Genomic DNA, 13,139 nt, shown 5'->3' with positions numbered 1-13,139 from the left:
CTTTATACAATAAAGATTGTTTCAAAGCAGCTTCAGAGTAATAAAGAGGAAAATAACAGATTCAGTGATGCAAACTTCATCAGATATGAGACAAATTCAGATTGAGCTGTAAAGCAGCTCTAGAGAAGACAATAGAGTCATTATTCAGATCAATTCAGTTCATGTTGATTCAGTTTAATAACATGAACTGATGATGTTGCAGAGTTCTGCAGTTATGATATGAAGTATTTATTATGACTGTTTTAAACATTTTAGAATAAAGTCATAAAGATCAAGACACTATATCCACTTGAACACATCCATAATAAAATTACAAATTTTAATCTTAAATTAAAAATTTAGGTTTTTTTTTAACTTTCATACATTGACACAATTTATATTTTTACAGCTTTGCTATTTATAATTAATATATTCACTATTTGCACTATCGTTGATTGTAATAATATTTCACAATTTGTACTGTATTTATTTTAAATGTTAATATTTCACAGTTTTTTACTGTAGTTATTTTAAGTGGTAATAATATTTCACAATTTTTACTGTAATTTTAAATTGTAATATTTAACAATTTGTACTGTAGTTATTTTAAATTGTAATAATATTTTCACAATTTTTTACTGTAGTTATTTTAAATGGTAATAATATTTCACAATTTTTTACTGTAGTTTTTTAAAATTATAATATTTAACAATTTTTACTGTAGTTATTTTAAATGGTAATAATTTCACAAATTTTACTGTAGTTATTTTAAATGTTAATATTTCACAATTTTTACTGTAGTTACTTTAAATAATATTTCACAGTTTGTATTGTAGTTATTTTAAATGGTAATAATATTTCACAATTTTTTACTGTAATTTTAAATTGTAATATTTAACTATTTTTATTGTAGTTATTTTAAATGGTAATAATATTTTCACAATTTTTTACTCTCGTTATTTTAAATAGTAATATTTCACAATTTTTTACTCTCGTTATTTTAAATGGTAATAATATTTCACAATTATCACTGTATTTTTGATGAAATAAATGCAGCCTTGGTGAGCAGAAGAGACTTTAACATTAACAAATCTTACCAACCCCAAACTTTCAAACAGTGTATATTCACATTATTCATGTAACGACATATAAATAAAGAAAATCGTAAGCATTTTAGCATAAAAACCACACAAGTTTACAGTAAGAGTTTTTACAAGTAATGTATGTTGTATCTGATTTGTAAGTCACTGGATAAAATGCTAAATGAATAAATGTGCATGTATTACTGAGTGTGTATGGTGTGTTTCTGCAGATGTGTGAACTCCTGCACTACTTCTGTGACTGTGAGCTGAGGCATCGCATCGAGGCCATCGTCTCTTTCTCCGACAGCTTCGTCTCCAAGCTGCAGTTCAACCAGAAGTTCCGCTACAACGAGCTGATGCTCGCGCTCAACATGTCCGCCGCCGTCACCGCCAAAAAGACCAAAGAGTTTCGCTCTCCGCCGCAGGAACAGGTGCTGCACGTCACTGTATAAAACACTTGATCATTTGATCAGTTTACAGTCTTCAGCAGGAAGTCTAATCGCATTAAATCACTCTTTCAGATTAACATGCTGTTGAACTTCAATATGGGTGAAGACTGTCCCTGCCCGGAGGACATACAGGAGGAGCTGTACGACTTCCACGGCGAGCTGCGGCTGCACTGCGGTACGTTTCATGAATTACATTTCCCTTAAACAAACACAAATCGCTCTACAGATGATGCTTGTGAAACACTGAGGCGCATATCTTTTCCAGCCTTGGGAAATTGATATTTACTGAATAAATCCCTTGGATAACTGGACTAACCAGCGGACCAATCGCATCGCAGCATCTCAAATGTTGGTTTGGAAGTGATGATTTTGTTCTCTTGAACACATGAGATGGAAACGCTGCTTTATTCACAAATGTTTTATGCCATATTCCAAGTTAAATTCTCAGCTTTAGTTGGAAACAGAGCTAGTGATGAGCTGAATTTCACTGCAGGTGTAGAAACTCTGTGACTGAAGCAGATGTTTGTGTTCGGTGGATCTCACATCAAGATGTTTTCAATAATGAATGAGCTCTGGTGTGTGGGGAGCTTCAGATGTCATGAATCCAGTCGTGAGACGGGACAGTGATGTCACTGAGAATGAGTGTTCTTCATCTGTGTCACTGCAGGGATTCCAGTGGAGGAGGATGAGGAGGATCAGGACACGTCGATTAAAGGTCGCCTGCTCGCCCTGATCTACAAGATCAAAGGTCAACCGCAGAAATCTGAAGCTGAACCCACAGAGAAAGAGCAAACTGCTCCCTGTAAGCTAAACTGAGACCTTTGTGTCACTGTATGATCTTTGTGTTTTATAGGATTATTATAGTAGCAGTTTTTTTTTTTTTTTTTTTAATTTAATTTAATTTTTATTTTACAAACCTGATTCCAAAAAAGTTGGGACACTGTACAAATTGTGAATAAAAAAGGAATGCAATGATGTGGAAGTTTCAAATTTCAATATTTTATTCAGAATACAACGTAGATGACATATCAAATGTTTAAACTGAGAAAATGTATCATTTTAAGGGAAAAATAAGTTGATTTTAAATTTCATGGCATCAACACATCTCAAAAAAGTTGTGACAAGGCCATGTTTACCACTGTGTGGCATCCCCTCTTCTTTTTATAACAGTCTGCAAACGTCTGGGGACTGAGGAGACAAGTTGCTCAAGTTTAGGAATAGGAATGTTGTCCCATTCTTGTCTAATACAGGCTTCTAGTTGCTCGGATTCATTTCTTTCTTCTTTGTCGCATCTTCCTCTTTATGATGCACCAAATGTTTTCTATGGGTGAAAGATCTGGACTGCAGGCTGGCCATTTCAGTACCCGGATCCTTCTTCTACGCAGCCATGATGTTGTAATTGATGCAGTATGTGGTCTGGCATTGTCATGTTGGAAAATGCAAGGTCTTCCCTGAAAGAGACGACGTCTGGATGGGAGCATATGTTGTTCTAGAACTTGGATATACCTTTCAGCATTGATGGTGCCTTTCCAGATGTGTAAGCTGCCCATGCCACACGCACTCATGCAACCCCATACCATCAGAGATGCAGGCTTCTGAACTGAGCGCTGATAACAACTTGGGTTGTCCTTGTCCTCTTTAGTCCGGATGACATGGCGTCCCAGTTTTCCAAAAAGAACTTCAAATTTTGATTCGTCTGACCACAGAACAGTTTTCCACTTTGCCACAGTCCATTTTAAATGAGTCTTGGCCCAGAGAAAACGCCTGCGCTTCTGGGTCATGTTTAGATATGGCTTCTTTTTTGACCTATAGAGTTTTAGCCGGCAACGGCGAATGGCACGGTGGATTGTGTTCACCGACAATGTTTTCTGGAAGTATTCCTGAGCCCATGTTGTGATTTCCATTACAGTAGCATTCCTGTATGTGATGCAGTGCCGTCTAAGGGCCCGAAGATCACGGGCATCCAGTATGGTTTTCCGGCCTTGACCCTTACGCACAGAGATTGTTCCAGATTCTCTGAATCTTTGGATGATATTATGCACTGTAGATGATGATAACTTCAAACTCTTTGCAATTTTTCTCTGAGAAACTCCTTTCTGATATTGCTCCACTATTTTTCGCCGCAGCATTGGGGGAATTGGTGATCCTCTGCCCATCTTGACTTCTGAGAGACACTGCCACTCTGAGAGGCTCTTTTTATACCCAATCATGTTGCCAATTGACCTAATAAGTTGCAAATTGGTCCTCCAGCTGTTCCTTATATGTACATTTAACTTTTCCGGCCTCTTATTGCTACCTGTCCCAACTTTTTTGGAATGTGTAGCTCTCATGAAATCCAAAATGAGCTAATATTTGTCATGACATTTCAAAATGTCTCACTTTCAACATTTGATATGTTATCTATATTCTATTGTGAATAAAATATTTGTAAATTATTGTAAAAATATATGTAAAATATACATATAAAATATATGTAAATTATTGCATTCCTTTTTTATTCACAATTTGTACAGTGTCCCAACTTTTTTGGAATCGGGTTTGTATATTGGTTTATTTTAATTTAATTTAATTTTTAATTTTTATTTTTTTTTATTGTATTTTATTGTATTGTAGGTTATATTTTTTATTTTTTTATTTATTTATTTATTTTAGATTTTATTATGTTTTTATTTTATTTTATAATTTTTATTGTATTTTATTGTATTGTATTTTATTTTATATTGGTTTATTTTTGATTTGATTTTAATTTAATTTAATTTTTTTATTTCATTATTTTTTATGTTATTATATTTTATTTTATTGTATTGTATTTTTTATTTTATTTATTTATTTTATTGTATTTCATTTTATATTTTTTTTATTTTATTTTATTAAATATGAGCCATACATGTTTTAGTGAGATTCATATAAACAGGTTTTATATATATATATATATATATATATATATTATATTTATATATATAAATAAATATAAGGTTTTATCCAAGAAAGCTGCTCTTCTACTGTATGCTGAGTTTGCTGATTGCAGTTTTTCCCCCTTATAGTGAACATTCTCCACATCTACACACACACACTCACACACACTCACTCACACACACACACACACACACACGCACACAGGTTCAATTCCATTTGGTGTGTCGCTCCTGAGCTCAGCGTTGTGACGTCTCTCCGGGTCTCGGCGGGATCGTTCATCAGCGCTGCCTCTGATTGGCTTCTCTATAAAACGCTTATTTACCGCTGACAGGACAGAGCAGCTGAACGAGTGACTGACAGATGACCTCAGCCCATGTTTTTTCCCATCAGTCACTTTCCTTTAAGGCCCATTACAGTGGCTCTAATGGCGTCTGAGAATGAACTCAGCACACGCTGCCCTCAATCTGACACGCGTCTGGAGCATTTTCAAGCGCAGCACTTCCTCCTGCTTCCCTCTGCTCTCATTAAACAGCACAGCACTGAGAGTACCGCGGTATTACCACAGTGTTTTAGACAACAACATGGAGTTCTGAAATAAAGCACCATGTAAATATTAGGGTAAATGTATATTTTTAATGTTGATGGCTGATTAAATTAAATTAAAATAAATGTAAAAAAATTCAAATTAAATGTTATTTAGTTTAACTTGATGAACTGAAATAATACTAAAACTGAAAAAAAAATAAAAAAATAAACAGAATTACTAAAACTCCAACTAAAATTAAAATGAAAACAGAAAATATAAAAATAAAAACTAATTCAAAATATTAGTGAACACTATAATAGTGTCACTGATTTTCACATGAATCGTCTTCATTAGTGTGTTTGAAGCGGTTTCACTGCAGTGAAAGCCGAATATCATCCGCTCGGATCCTCATATGAGCCTCTGATTGATCGTGTTTTAATAAAGCCTGAAGGGTTTCACTGCATGATGAGGGTCCAAATAAATGAATTCAGTTGTGATATTCTATTTATAGCTGCTCATTTCATTATTGCATAAAAGATGGAAAACCAACTCAACCTGAAAAAGTGTTGGTGTATTTATTTTATTTTACTTTATTTTAATTTTTTGTTTTATTATTTTTTTTATTTTATATTATATTTTATTTTTTTATTTTTATTTTATTTTATTTATTATTGTTTATTATTTTATATTTGATTATTTTTTTATTTATTTTATTTTATTTTGTTTTGTTGTTTTTTTTATTATTTTATTTTATATTTAGTTTTTATTTGTATTTAATTTTATTTTATTTATTTTTTTTATTATTAATTAATATATTTTATTTTGAAATATGAGCCAGATAGTTCAAGGGTTTATGCTCATGTGAAGAAAAACATGGATTTTAAATATGCATGACTTCAGGTAGATCATTTGTGTCATGTGATCTTCGGTAATAGCACCGAAAATAAATAATGACTGTTTCCAAACACGTTTCCTTGATCAGCTTCACTCTCGAGGCCTGTGGTGGTTCTCGTGCTCAGCTCTGCTTGTCTCGTGTGTGTGTGTGTGTGTGTGAAGCGAATCTGAAGGAGCTGATCTCTCAGACGATGGTGAGCTGGGCTCAGGAGACGCACATCCAGGACCCGGAGCTGGTGCGCGTGATGTTCAGTCTGCTGAGGCGGCAGTACGACAGCATCGGCGAGCTGCTCCGCGCCATGAGGAAGACCTACACCATCAGCGCCGCCTCCGTCCACGACACCATCCACCTGCTGGCGTCTCTGGGACAGATACGGTCGCTGCTCAGTGTCCGCATGGGCAAAGAGGAGGAGCAGCTGATGATCGACGGCCTGGGGTGAGGATGATGCCTTTCAATTATTATACACTAAACTAATTCATATTTATACGGACAGCAGCATGAAACTGACCCATCATGTGTGTTTAATGTGTGTGTGTTTCAGCGACATCATGAATAATAAGGTGTTCTACCAGCATCCCAACCTGATGAGGGTTCTGGGGATGCACGAGACCGTCATGGAGGTGATGGTGAACGTCCTGGGAGGAGGAAAGTCTCAGGTACGTGAGAAAAATATCATCATCTTCCTCAGTGTTTCTGTTTGTTTTCCAGCACAAACATCTAAACATTCTTAAATCAAGATACATTTACTGGAGAAGAGAAATGACTGAAGATATGAAGTAGTTTTCTGATGTAAACAGCTGTTTGTTTACAGTAACACACACTGATGTCGTGTCCAGTGTCTCCTGCGGTGTTTTAATAAGCGGTGTGTGATTTATGAGGCGCTGGTGTCCAGTATCGATCGAAACACACACGTGACCCTCAGCGGATCAATGAAGTTACTGTAGAGATCTTCTGTGTTCCTTCTGGAACAGGAGATCGCGTTTCCCAAGATGGTGGCGAGCTGCTGTCGGTTCCTGTGTTACTTCTGTCGCATCAGCCGCCAGAACCAGAAGGCCATGTTCGATCACCTGAGCTACCTGCTGGAGAACAGCAGCGTGGGATTGGGTGAGTGACGTCAGGGTGAAGCAGAGAGCTGATGACCGGGTGGAAGAATCACAGCTCTATATGAGCAGATGAGTTATTTGATCAGAGCGTGTTGAGATAATGTGTGTGTTTTCAGCGGTCCATACTGCCCTCTGCTGGAGTGAGTGTGTGTGTGTGTGTGTGTGTGTGTGTGTGTGTGTGTGTGTGTCTCCTGATGAACACAGCCATTCCCAAACTTTTTCATCAGCTGAACCCCTTTGAGCTAAAATACATTTTTAAGCTAATATTTCAGTAATTTCCACATTCACGTTCATAGTCACATGACATGCAGCTAAAAAAATATTTCATCTTTTTTAGCAAGAGTTTTGTTTTGATTGTTTTTAAAAAATTATTTCCAAAATTTAATTTAGTTTGTTTTTATTTTAAAATGATTTATTTTTATGATTAAATTATTTAGAAGTGTTTTACTTTGATTATTTTTATTTTTAAAAGTATTTATTTATTTGAATTTTACATTTTTATGATTTAATTGATTAGTATTTATTTAGATTTTGTATTTTAAAATTATTTTAATTTAAATCGTTTATTTTTATTATTTAATTAATTATATGATTTTATTATTTTTTAATTTTGTTTTTTAAATTATTTGTGTTAATTGTAAATTTTTACGATTTAATTCATTATTAGTGATTTATTTTAATTTATTTTTTTAATTATTTTAATTTTACGTTTTTTATGATTTAAATAATTAGTGTTTTATTTTGATTTGTTTTTATTTTTAAATTATTTATTTATTTTAATTTTGTGTGTTTAGGATTTCATTAATTAGTATTTTTTTATTTTGATTTGTTTTTATTTTAAAATTATTTATTACATTTTTATTATTAAATTCATTATTAGTTTTTTGATTTGTTTTTATTTTAAAATTTATGAATTTTAATTTTGTATGTTTAGGATTTCATTAATTTTTTATTTTGATTTGTTTTTATTTTAAAATTATTTACATTTGACATTTTTATGATTTAATTCAATATTAGTAAGTTTTTTTTTTTTGTTTTGTTTTTTTTTTAATTGCACATTTTTATGATTTCATTCAATATTAGTAAGTTTTTTTTTTATTTTTATTTTAAGATTAGTTACATTTGACGTTTTTCTGATTGACTGATTGGTTTGCGTTTCCTGTGTAGTCCATGTGAGTTTGTGTGTTTGTGTCGACAGCGTCTCCGTCCATGAGAGGATCCACTCCTCTAGATGTGGCGGCTTCATCAGTGATGGACAACAACGGCCTGGCGCTCGCGCTGGAGGAGCCCGACCTGGACAAGGTGTGTTCACAGTCCCAACCACTGATGTCATCAAGATGGCTGTTCCCTTCACATCTGCTCCCTCGATAGTGAACATTTTGGTTACATCCTGGAATTATGGTGTTTCTATAACCGATAACTGTTTTCTCATTAACCTGCTCAATTAATTGAGCTGCTGTCGTGTGGTGATGTGTTTGCATGTGCAGGTCGTGACGTATCTGGCCGGCTGCGGTCTGCAGAGCTGTCCGATGCTCTTGGCCAAAGGATATCCTGACATCGGCTGGAACCCTATCGAGGGCGAGCGTTACCTGTCCTTCCTGAGATTCGCAGTGTTTGTCAACGGTGAATAAACACACACTCAGATTCTGTTTTTCTTGAACACGTGGGACGGAAACGCTGCTTTACACTGGCGGTCAAACGGTGTAATAATTAAGATTTTTTTAATGTTTTTGAGTCTCTTCTGCTCACCAAAGCTGTGTTTATTTGATCAAAAATACAGTAAAAATTGTGAAATATTATTATAATGTAAATCAGCTGTTTTCTATGTGAATATATAGTAAAGTGTAATTTATTCCTGTGATCAAAGCTGAATTTTCAGCATCATTACTCCAGTCTTCAGTGTCACATGATCCTTCAGAAATCATTCTAATATGATGATTCGCCAGTGTATGTGCGAGTTAAATGTGCAAATCTGAATATGTTTAATCATCTCTGTTCAGGTGAGAGTGTGGAGGAAAACTCCAGCGTTGTGGTGAAGCTCCTGATTCGTCGGCCGGAGTGTTTTGGCCCCGCCCTGCGAGGAGAGGGAGGAAACGGGCTGCTGGCGGCCATGAAGGAGGCCATCAAGATCTCAGAGAACCCGGCGCTAGATCTGCCCAGCACAGGCCCGGCTCACGCTTCAGACGTGTAAGACACACTCACACACACTCTTACACACACACACACACACACACACACACACTTCATCTCTCTCTGCTCCAGCTCCACTGACGGCGATGAGGAAGAGGAGGTTCTTCACATGGGAAACGCCATTCTGTCGTTCTACTCGGCTCTGATCGATCTGCTGGGCCGCTGCGCTCCAGAGATGCACGTGAGTCTCACTGACACATTCAGCTCACAGACAGACGGACAGACAGACAGATGATTGATCATGTGATCTTGATCTCGTCTCTCAGCTGATCAATAAGGGTAAAGGTGAAGCTCTGAGGATCCGTGCCATCCTGCGCTCTCTCGTTCCCACAGAGGATCTGGTCGGCATCATCAGCATCCCTCTCAAAATGCCCATGGTCAATAAAGGTGCCGAACTCTTTCTCACAATTCTTACTTTGTCCTTCTTCAAGTTCTTCCAGCTTAAAGTCCAGTATTGTGTCGTAAATCCGAGTGAAACTGCTTCGCAAACAAGAACAAATGTAGGGCGGGACTTGATTTTGTTTGTGCAGATTTGATTGGACGGTTGTGGTTTGTTATTGGTGGATCTCACACATCTGTCTCTGTCTGTCAGACGGCAGCGTCACGGAGCCGGACGTGTCGGCCACCTTCTGTCCGGACCACAAGGCCCCCATGGTGCTGTTTCTGGACCGCGTCTACGGCATCGAGGACCAGAGCTTCCTCCTGCATCTGTTAGAGGTGGGATTCCTGCCGGACCTGAGAGCCGCCGCCTCGCTGGACACGGTCAGTCACGCTTTAACCCGCTCATATACAGAACACACAGATCCCATGAGCCTCTCTGTCTCACCAGCAGCTCTCTGTAGTTAATGATTGCTGTACAGATCGTGTTTGAGCTCAAAACACTAATGCTGGCAGTTTAAGGGATCACTCTCTTATCCTCCTAAATTAGCCGTGCACTCTGGGAAACTTCACGATCACAGGGTTTATTGCAAGAAGCAGCTTCACAGCAATAAAACAGGAAAATAACAATGTTAATGTTGTAAAATTCGTCAATTATGAAACTACTTCAATTTCTACTTCAATACTTCAAAAAAACTGGATGTTTTTAACATTCATAGAACATTCAGAAATAACGTTTTTGTAAGTTGATGGTAATGTTAGCGAAACACCATCTGATTCAAACAACATGATGAAGAAAAGATCCTGAATCATTTACAGAGTCATCTCATCTGTTCATTCCCAGGAGGCTTTGCGGACCACTGAAACGGCTCTGGCCATGAACAGGTACATCGGTTCGGCCATGTTGCCTCTGCTCAGCCGCTGCGCTCCGCACTTCTCCGGCACGGAGCATCACGCCGCACTCATCGACTCCACGCTCTACACCATCTACCGCCTGTCCAAGGGCTGCTCGCTCACAAAAGCCCAGCGGGACGCCATCGAGGAGTGCTTACTGGCCGTCTGCAAGTGTGTACTGTACAAGCTGCTCGTTACTGTGAAGTGAACCTCTCTGAGCTGCTGATCAGGGTTTATTTTGTGACCGGCTGACTGTACTGGATCCCTTAATTCAAGGCCCATTCACACCAAGAACCATAACTATATCCATATTTTAGGGAGTAAGTCTAAGAGAGTAGCCGACTGCAACTATGGCAGAATAACGATATCGCTGGAATCACTTTCAGAGCGATTTTTCTCCAGCTGATGAACGATAAAAATATTGACAGCCAATCAGAGTCCATCCTGCTTTAAAGAGCTCCAGCATTTAAAGCGACAGACGACAAAACTGTAATTTCATTATAGTTATTGCTAAAGATATTATTATAGTTATCACTATAGTTATCATTATTGATTTGTTATAGTTAATCATTGTAGTTTCGTTATTGTAATCGTTATAATTTTATTATAGATATAGTTATCGTTATAATGATTGTAGTTTCATTATAGTTAGTTATAATTATAGTTATTGCTATAGTTATCATTGTAGTTTTATTATAGTTATTGTTATAATTATAGTTATCGCTATAGTTATCGTTAAAGTTTCATTATAGTTAGTTATTGTAGTTTTATTATAGTTATTGTTATCGTTATAGTTATCGTTATAGTTATCGTTAAAATTTCGTTATAGTTATTGTAGTTTTATTATAGTTATTGTTATAATTAAAGTTATCGCTATAGTTATCGCTATAGTTATCGTTATAGTCATCATTAAAGTTTCATTATAGTTATTGTAGTTTTATTATAGTTATTGTTATAATTATAGTTATCGTTATAGTTATCGTTAAAGTTTTGTTATAGTTATCATTGTAGTTTCGTTATAGTTATTGTTATAATTGTTATCGCTATAGTTATCATAGTTATCATTATAGTTTCATTATAGTTATTTTTATAATTATAATTATAGTTATCGATTTAGTTATTGTTAGAATGATTGTAGTTTCAGTATAGTTATAATTATAGTTATTGTTATAGTTATCATTGTAGTTTTATTATAGTTATTGTTATAATTATAGTTATCGCTATAGTTATCGTTATAGTTATCGTTAAAGTTTCATTATAGTTAGTTATTGTAGTTTTATTATAGTTATTGTTATCGTTATAGTTATCGTTAAAATTTCGTTATAGTTATTGTAGTTTTATTATAGTTATTGTTATAATTATAGTTATCGCTATAGTTATCGTTAAAGTTTCGTTATAGTTATCATTGTAGTTTTATTATAGTTATTGTTATAATTATAGTTATCGCTATAGTTATCGCTATAGTTATCGTTAAAGTTTCGTTATAGTTATTGTTATAATTGCTATCGCTATAGTTATCATAGTTATCATTATAGTTTCATTATAGTTATTGTTATAATTATAATTATAGTTATCGATTTAGTTATTGTTAGAATGATTGTAGTTTCAGTATAGTTAGTTATAATTATAGTTATTGTTATAGTTATAGTTATCATTGTAGTTTTATTATAGTTATTGTTATAATTATAGTTATCACTATAGTTATCGTTAAAGTTTCATTATAGTTATTGTTATAATTAGTTATCGCTATAGTTATCATTGTTATTGTAGTTTTTTTTATAGTTATTGTAATTTTGCTATAGTTCTCGTTATAGTTATTGAAATTTTGCTATAGTTATCATTTTAGTTATCACAATAGTTATCGCTGTAGTTATGGTTCTTGGTGTGAACAGCACCAAGGTTTTAGGTGGAATCAGCAGCAATATCCAGTTTAACCAGCATGCTCCAGTCATAGAGCATCATTGTCGTTCTGAAAGCGGTTCATAAGCAGCAGACTAGCTGAGTTTGTGTTGATTTAACCTGTTCCAGGTACCTCAGACCCTCCATGCTGCAGCATCTTCTGCGTCGGCTGGTGTTTGACGTGCCGTTGCTGTCTGAATACTGTAAGATGCCTCTGAAGGTAAACAGCATCTGATAATTGACAGAGATTGTGTTTATACTTTCATCACGGCACTGTCTCTGTAGATTTGAGTTTTCTTCACCACATCTCAGGTTTATTTCCCTCACTTATCTGTAGCTTGACTCCACCTCTTCTGTTTGAGTCACTCCCACATTCATCATGCCGTATTTGACTCTTTTGATGAGCAGAAACTGTGTTTTTAAAGAGTATGTTTCTGTAAAAGCTTCATTAGATCAAGTGTTGTTATATGAGGATGATTGTGTGTGTCGCAGCTGCTGACGAATCATTACGAGCAGAACTGGAAGTATTACTGCCTGCCGTCCGGATGGGGCAGTTACGGTCTGGCGTCTGAAGAGGAGCTTCTGCTCACCAAGAAGATCTTCTGGGGAATCTTTGACTCTCTGTCTCAGAAGGTGATGCATGCTGGCTCATTATGTGGCTGTACAATACCATTCAAAAGTTGGTGGTCAGGAGATTTTGTTTTTTTTTAAAGTAATTGATCATTTTAATGTGACAAGGAAACATTTAACCCTTGTGCTGAACCTAATTTGGTGTTAAAAATTGCTTGTAAATCTCTCATTAAGCTATATTGTCACCAAATATTGGTC

The 13,139-nt window shown here is 35.5% G+C and overlaps 1 protein-coding gene across 15 annotated transcripts in view; it reads left to right on the top strand.

Moving 5' to 3' along the window:
- Positions 1-13,139, top strand: part of LOC127499057 (ryanodine receptor 3) — a 108,653-nt gene that overhangs the window by 52,541 nt on the left and 42,973 nt on the right. For all 15 annotated transcript variants that reach the window (XM_051869156.1, XM_051869147.1, XM_051869146.1 and 12 more), the window contains 15 exons: positions 1,292-1,492; positions 1,583-1,685; positions 2,178-2,312; positions 6,009-6,282; positions 6,389-6,503; positions 6,819-6,951; positions 8,149-8,252; positions 8,438-8,573; positions 8,951-9,137; positions 9,213-9,321; positions 9,407-9,527; positions 9,733-9,902; positions 10,363-10,583; positions 12,441-12,531; positions 12,804-12,944. In XM_051869156.1, the coding sequence (XP_051725116.1) occupies positions 1,292-1,492; positions 1,583-1,685; positions 2,178-2,312; positions 6,009-6,282; positions 6,389-6,503; positions 6,819-6,951; positions 8,149-8,252; positions 8,438-8,573; positions 8,951-9,137; positions 9,213-9,321; positions 9,407-9,527; positions 9,733-9,902; positions 10,363-10,583; positions 12,441-12,531; positions 12,804-12,944 (2,241 nt within the window). The remainder of the gene's footprint in view (positions 1-1,291; positions 1,493-1,582; positions 1,686-2,177; positions 2,313-6,008; positions 6,283-6,388; positions 6,504-6,818; positions 6,952-8,148; positions 8,253-8,437; positions 8,574-8,950; positions 9,138-9,212; positions 9,322-9,406; positions 9,528-9,732; positions 9,903-10,362; positions 10,584-12,440; positions 12,532-12,803; positions 12,945-13,139) is intronic.

The sequence above is a fragment of the Ctenopharyngodon idella genome, chromosome 17 (assembly GCF_019924925.1).
Source record: "Ctenopharyngodon idella isolate HZGC_01 chromosome 17, HZGC01, whole genome shotgun sequence".
NCBI classification, from domain to species: domain Eukaryota; kingdom Metazoa; phylum Chordata; class Actinopteri; order Cypriniformes; family Xenocyprididae; genus Ctenopharyngodon; species Ctenopharyngodon idella.
The sequence above is the reverse complement of the archived record's forward strand: the minus strand, read 5'-3'. Positions and strand labels throughout refer to the sequence as shown.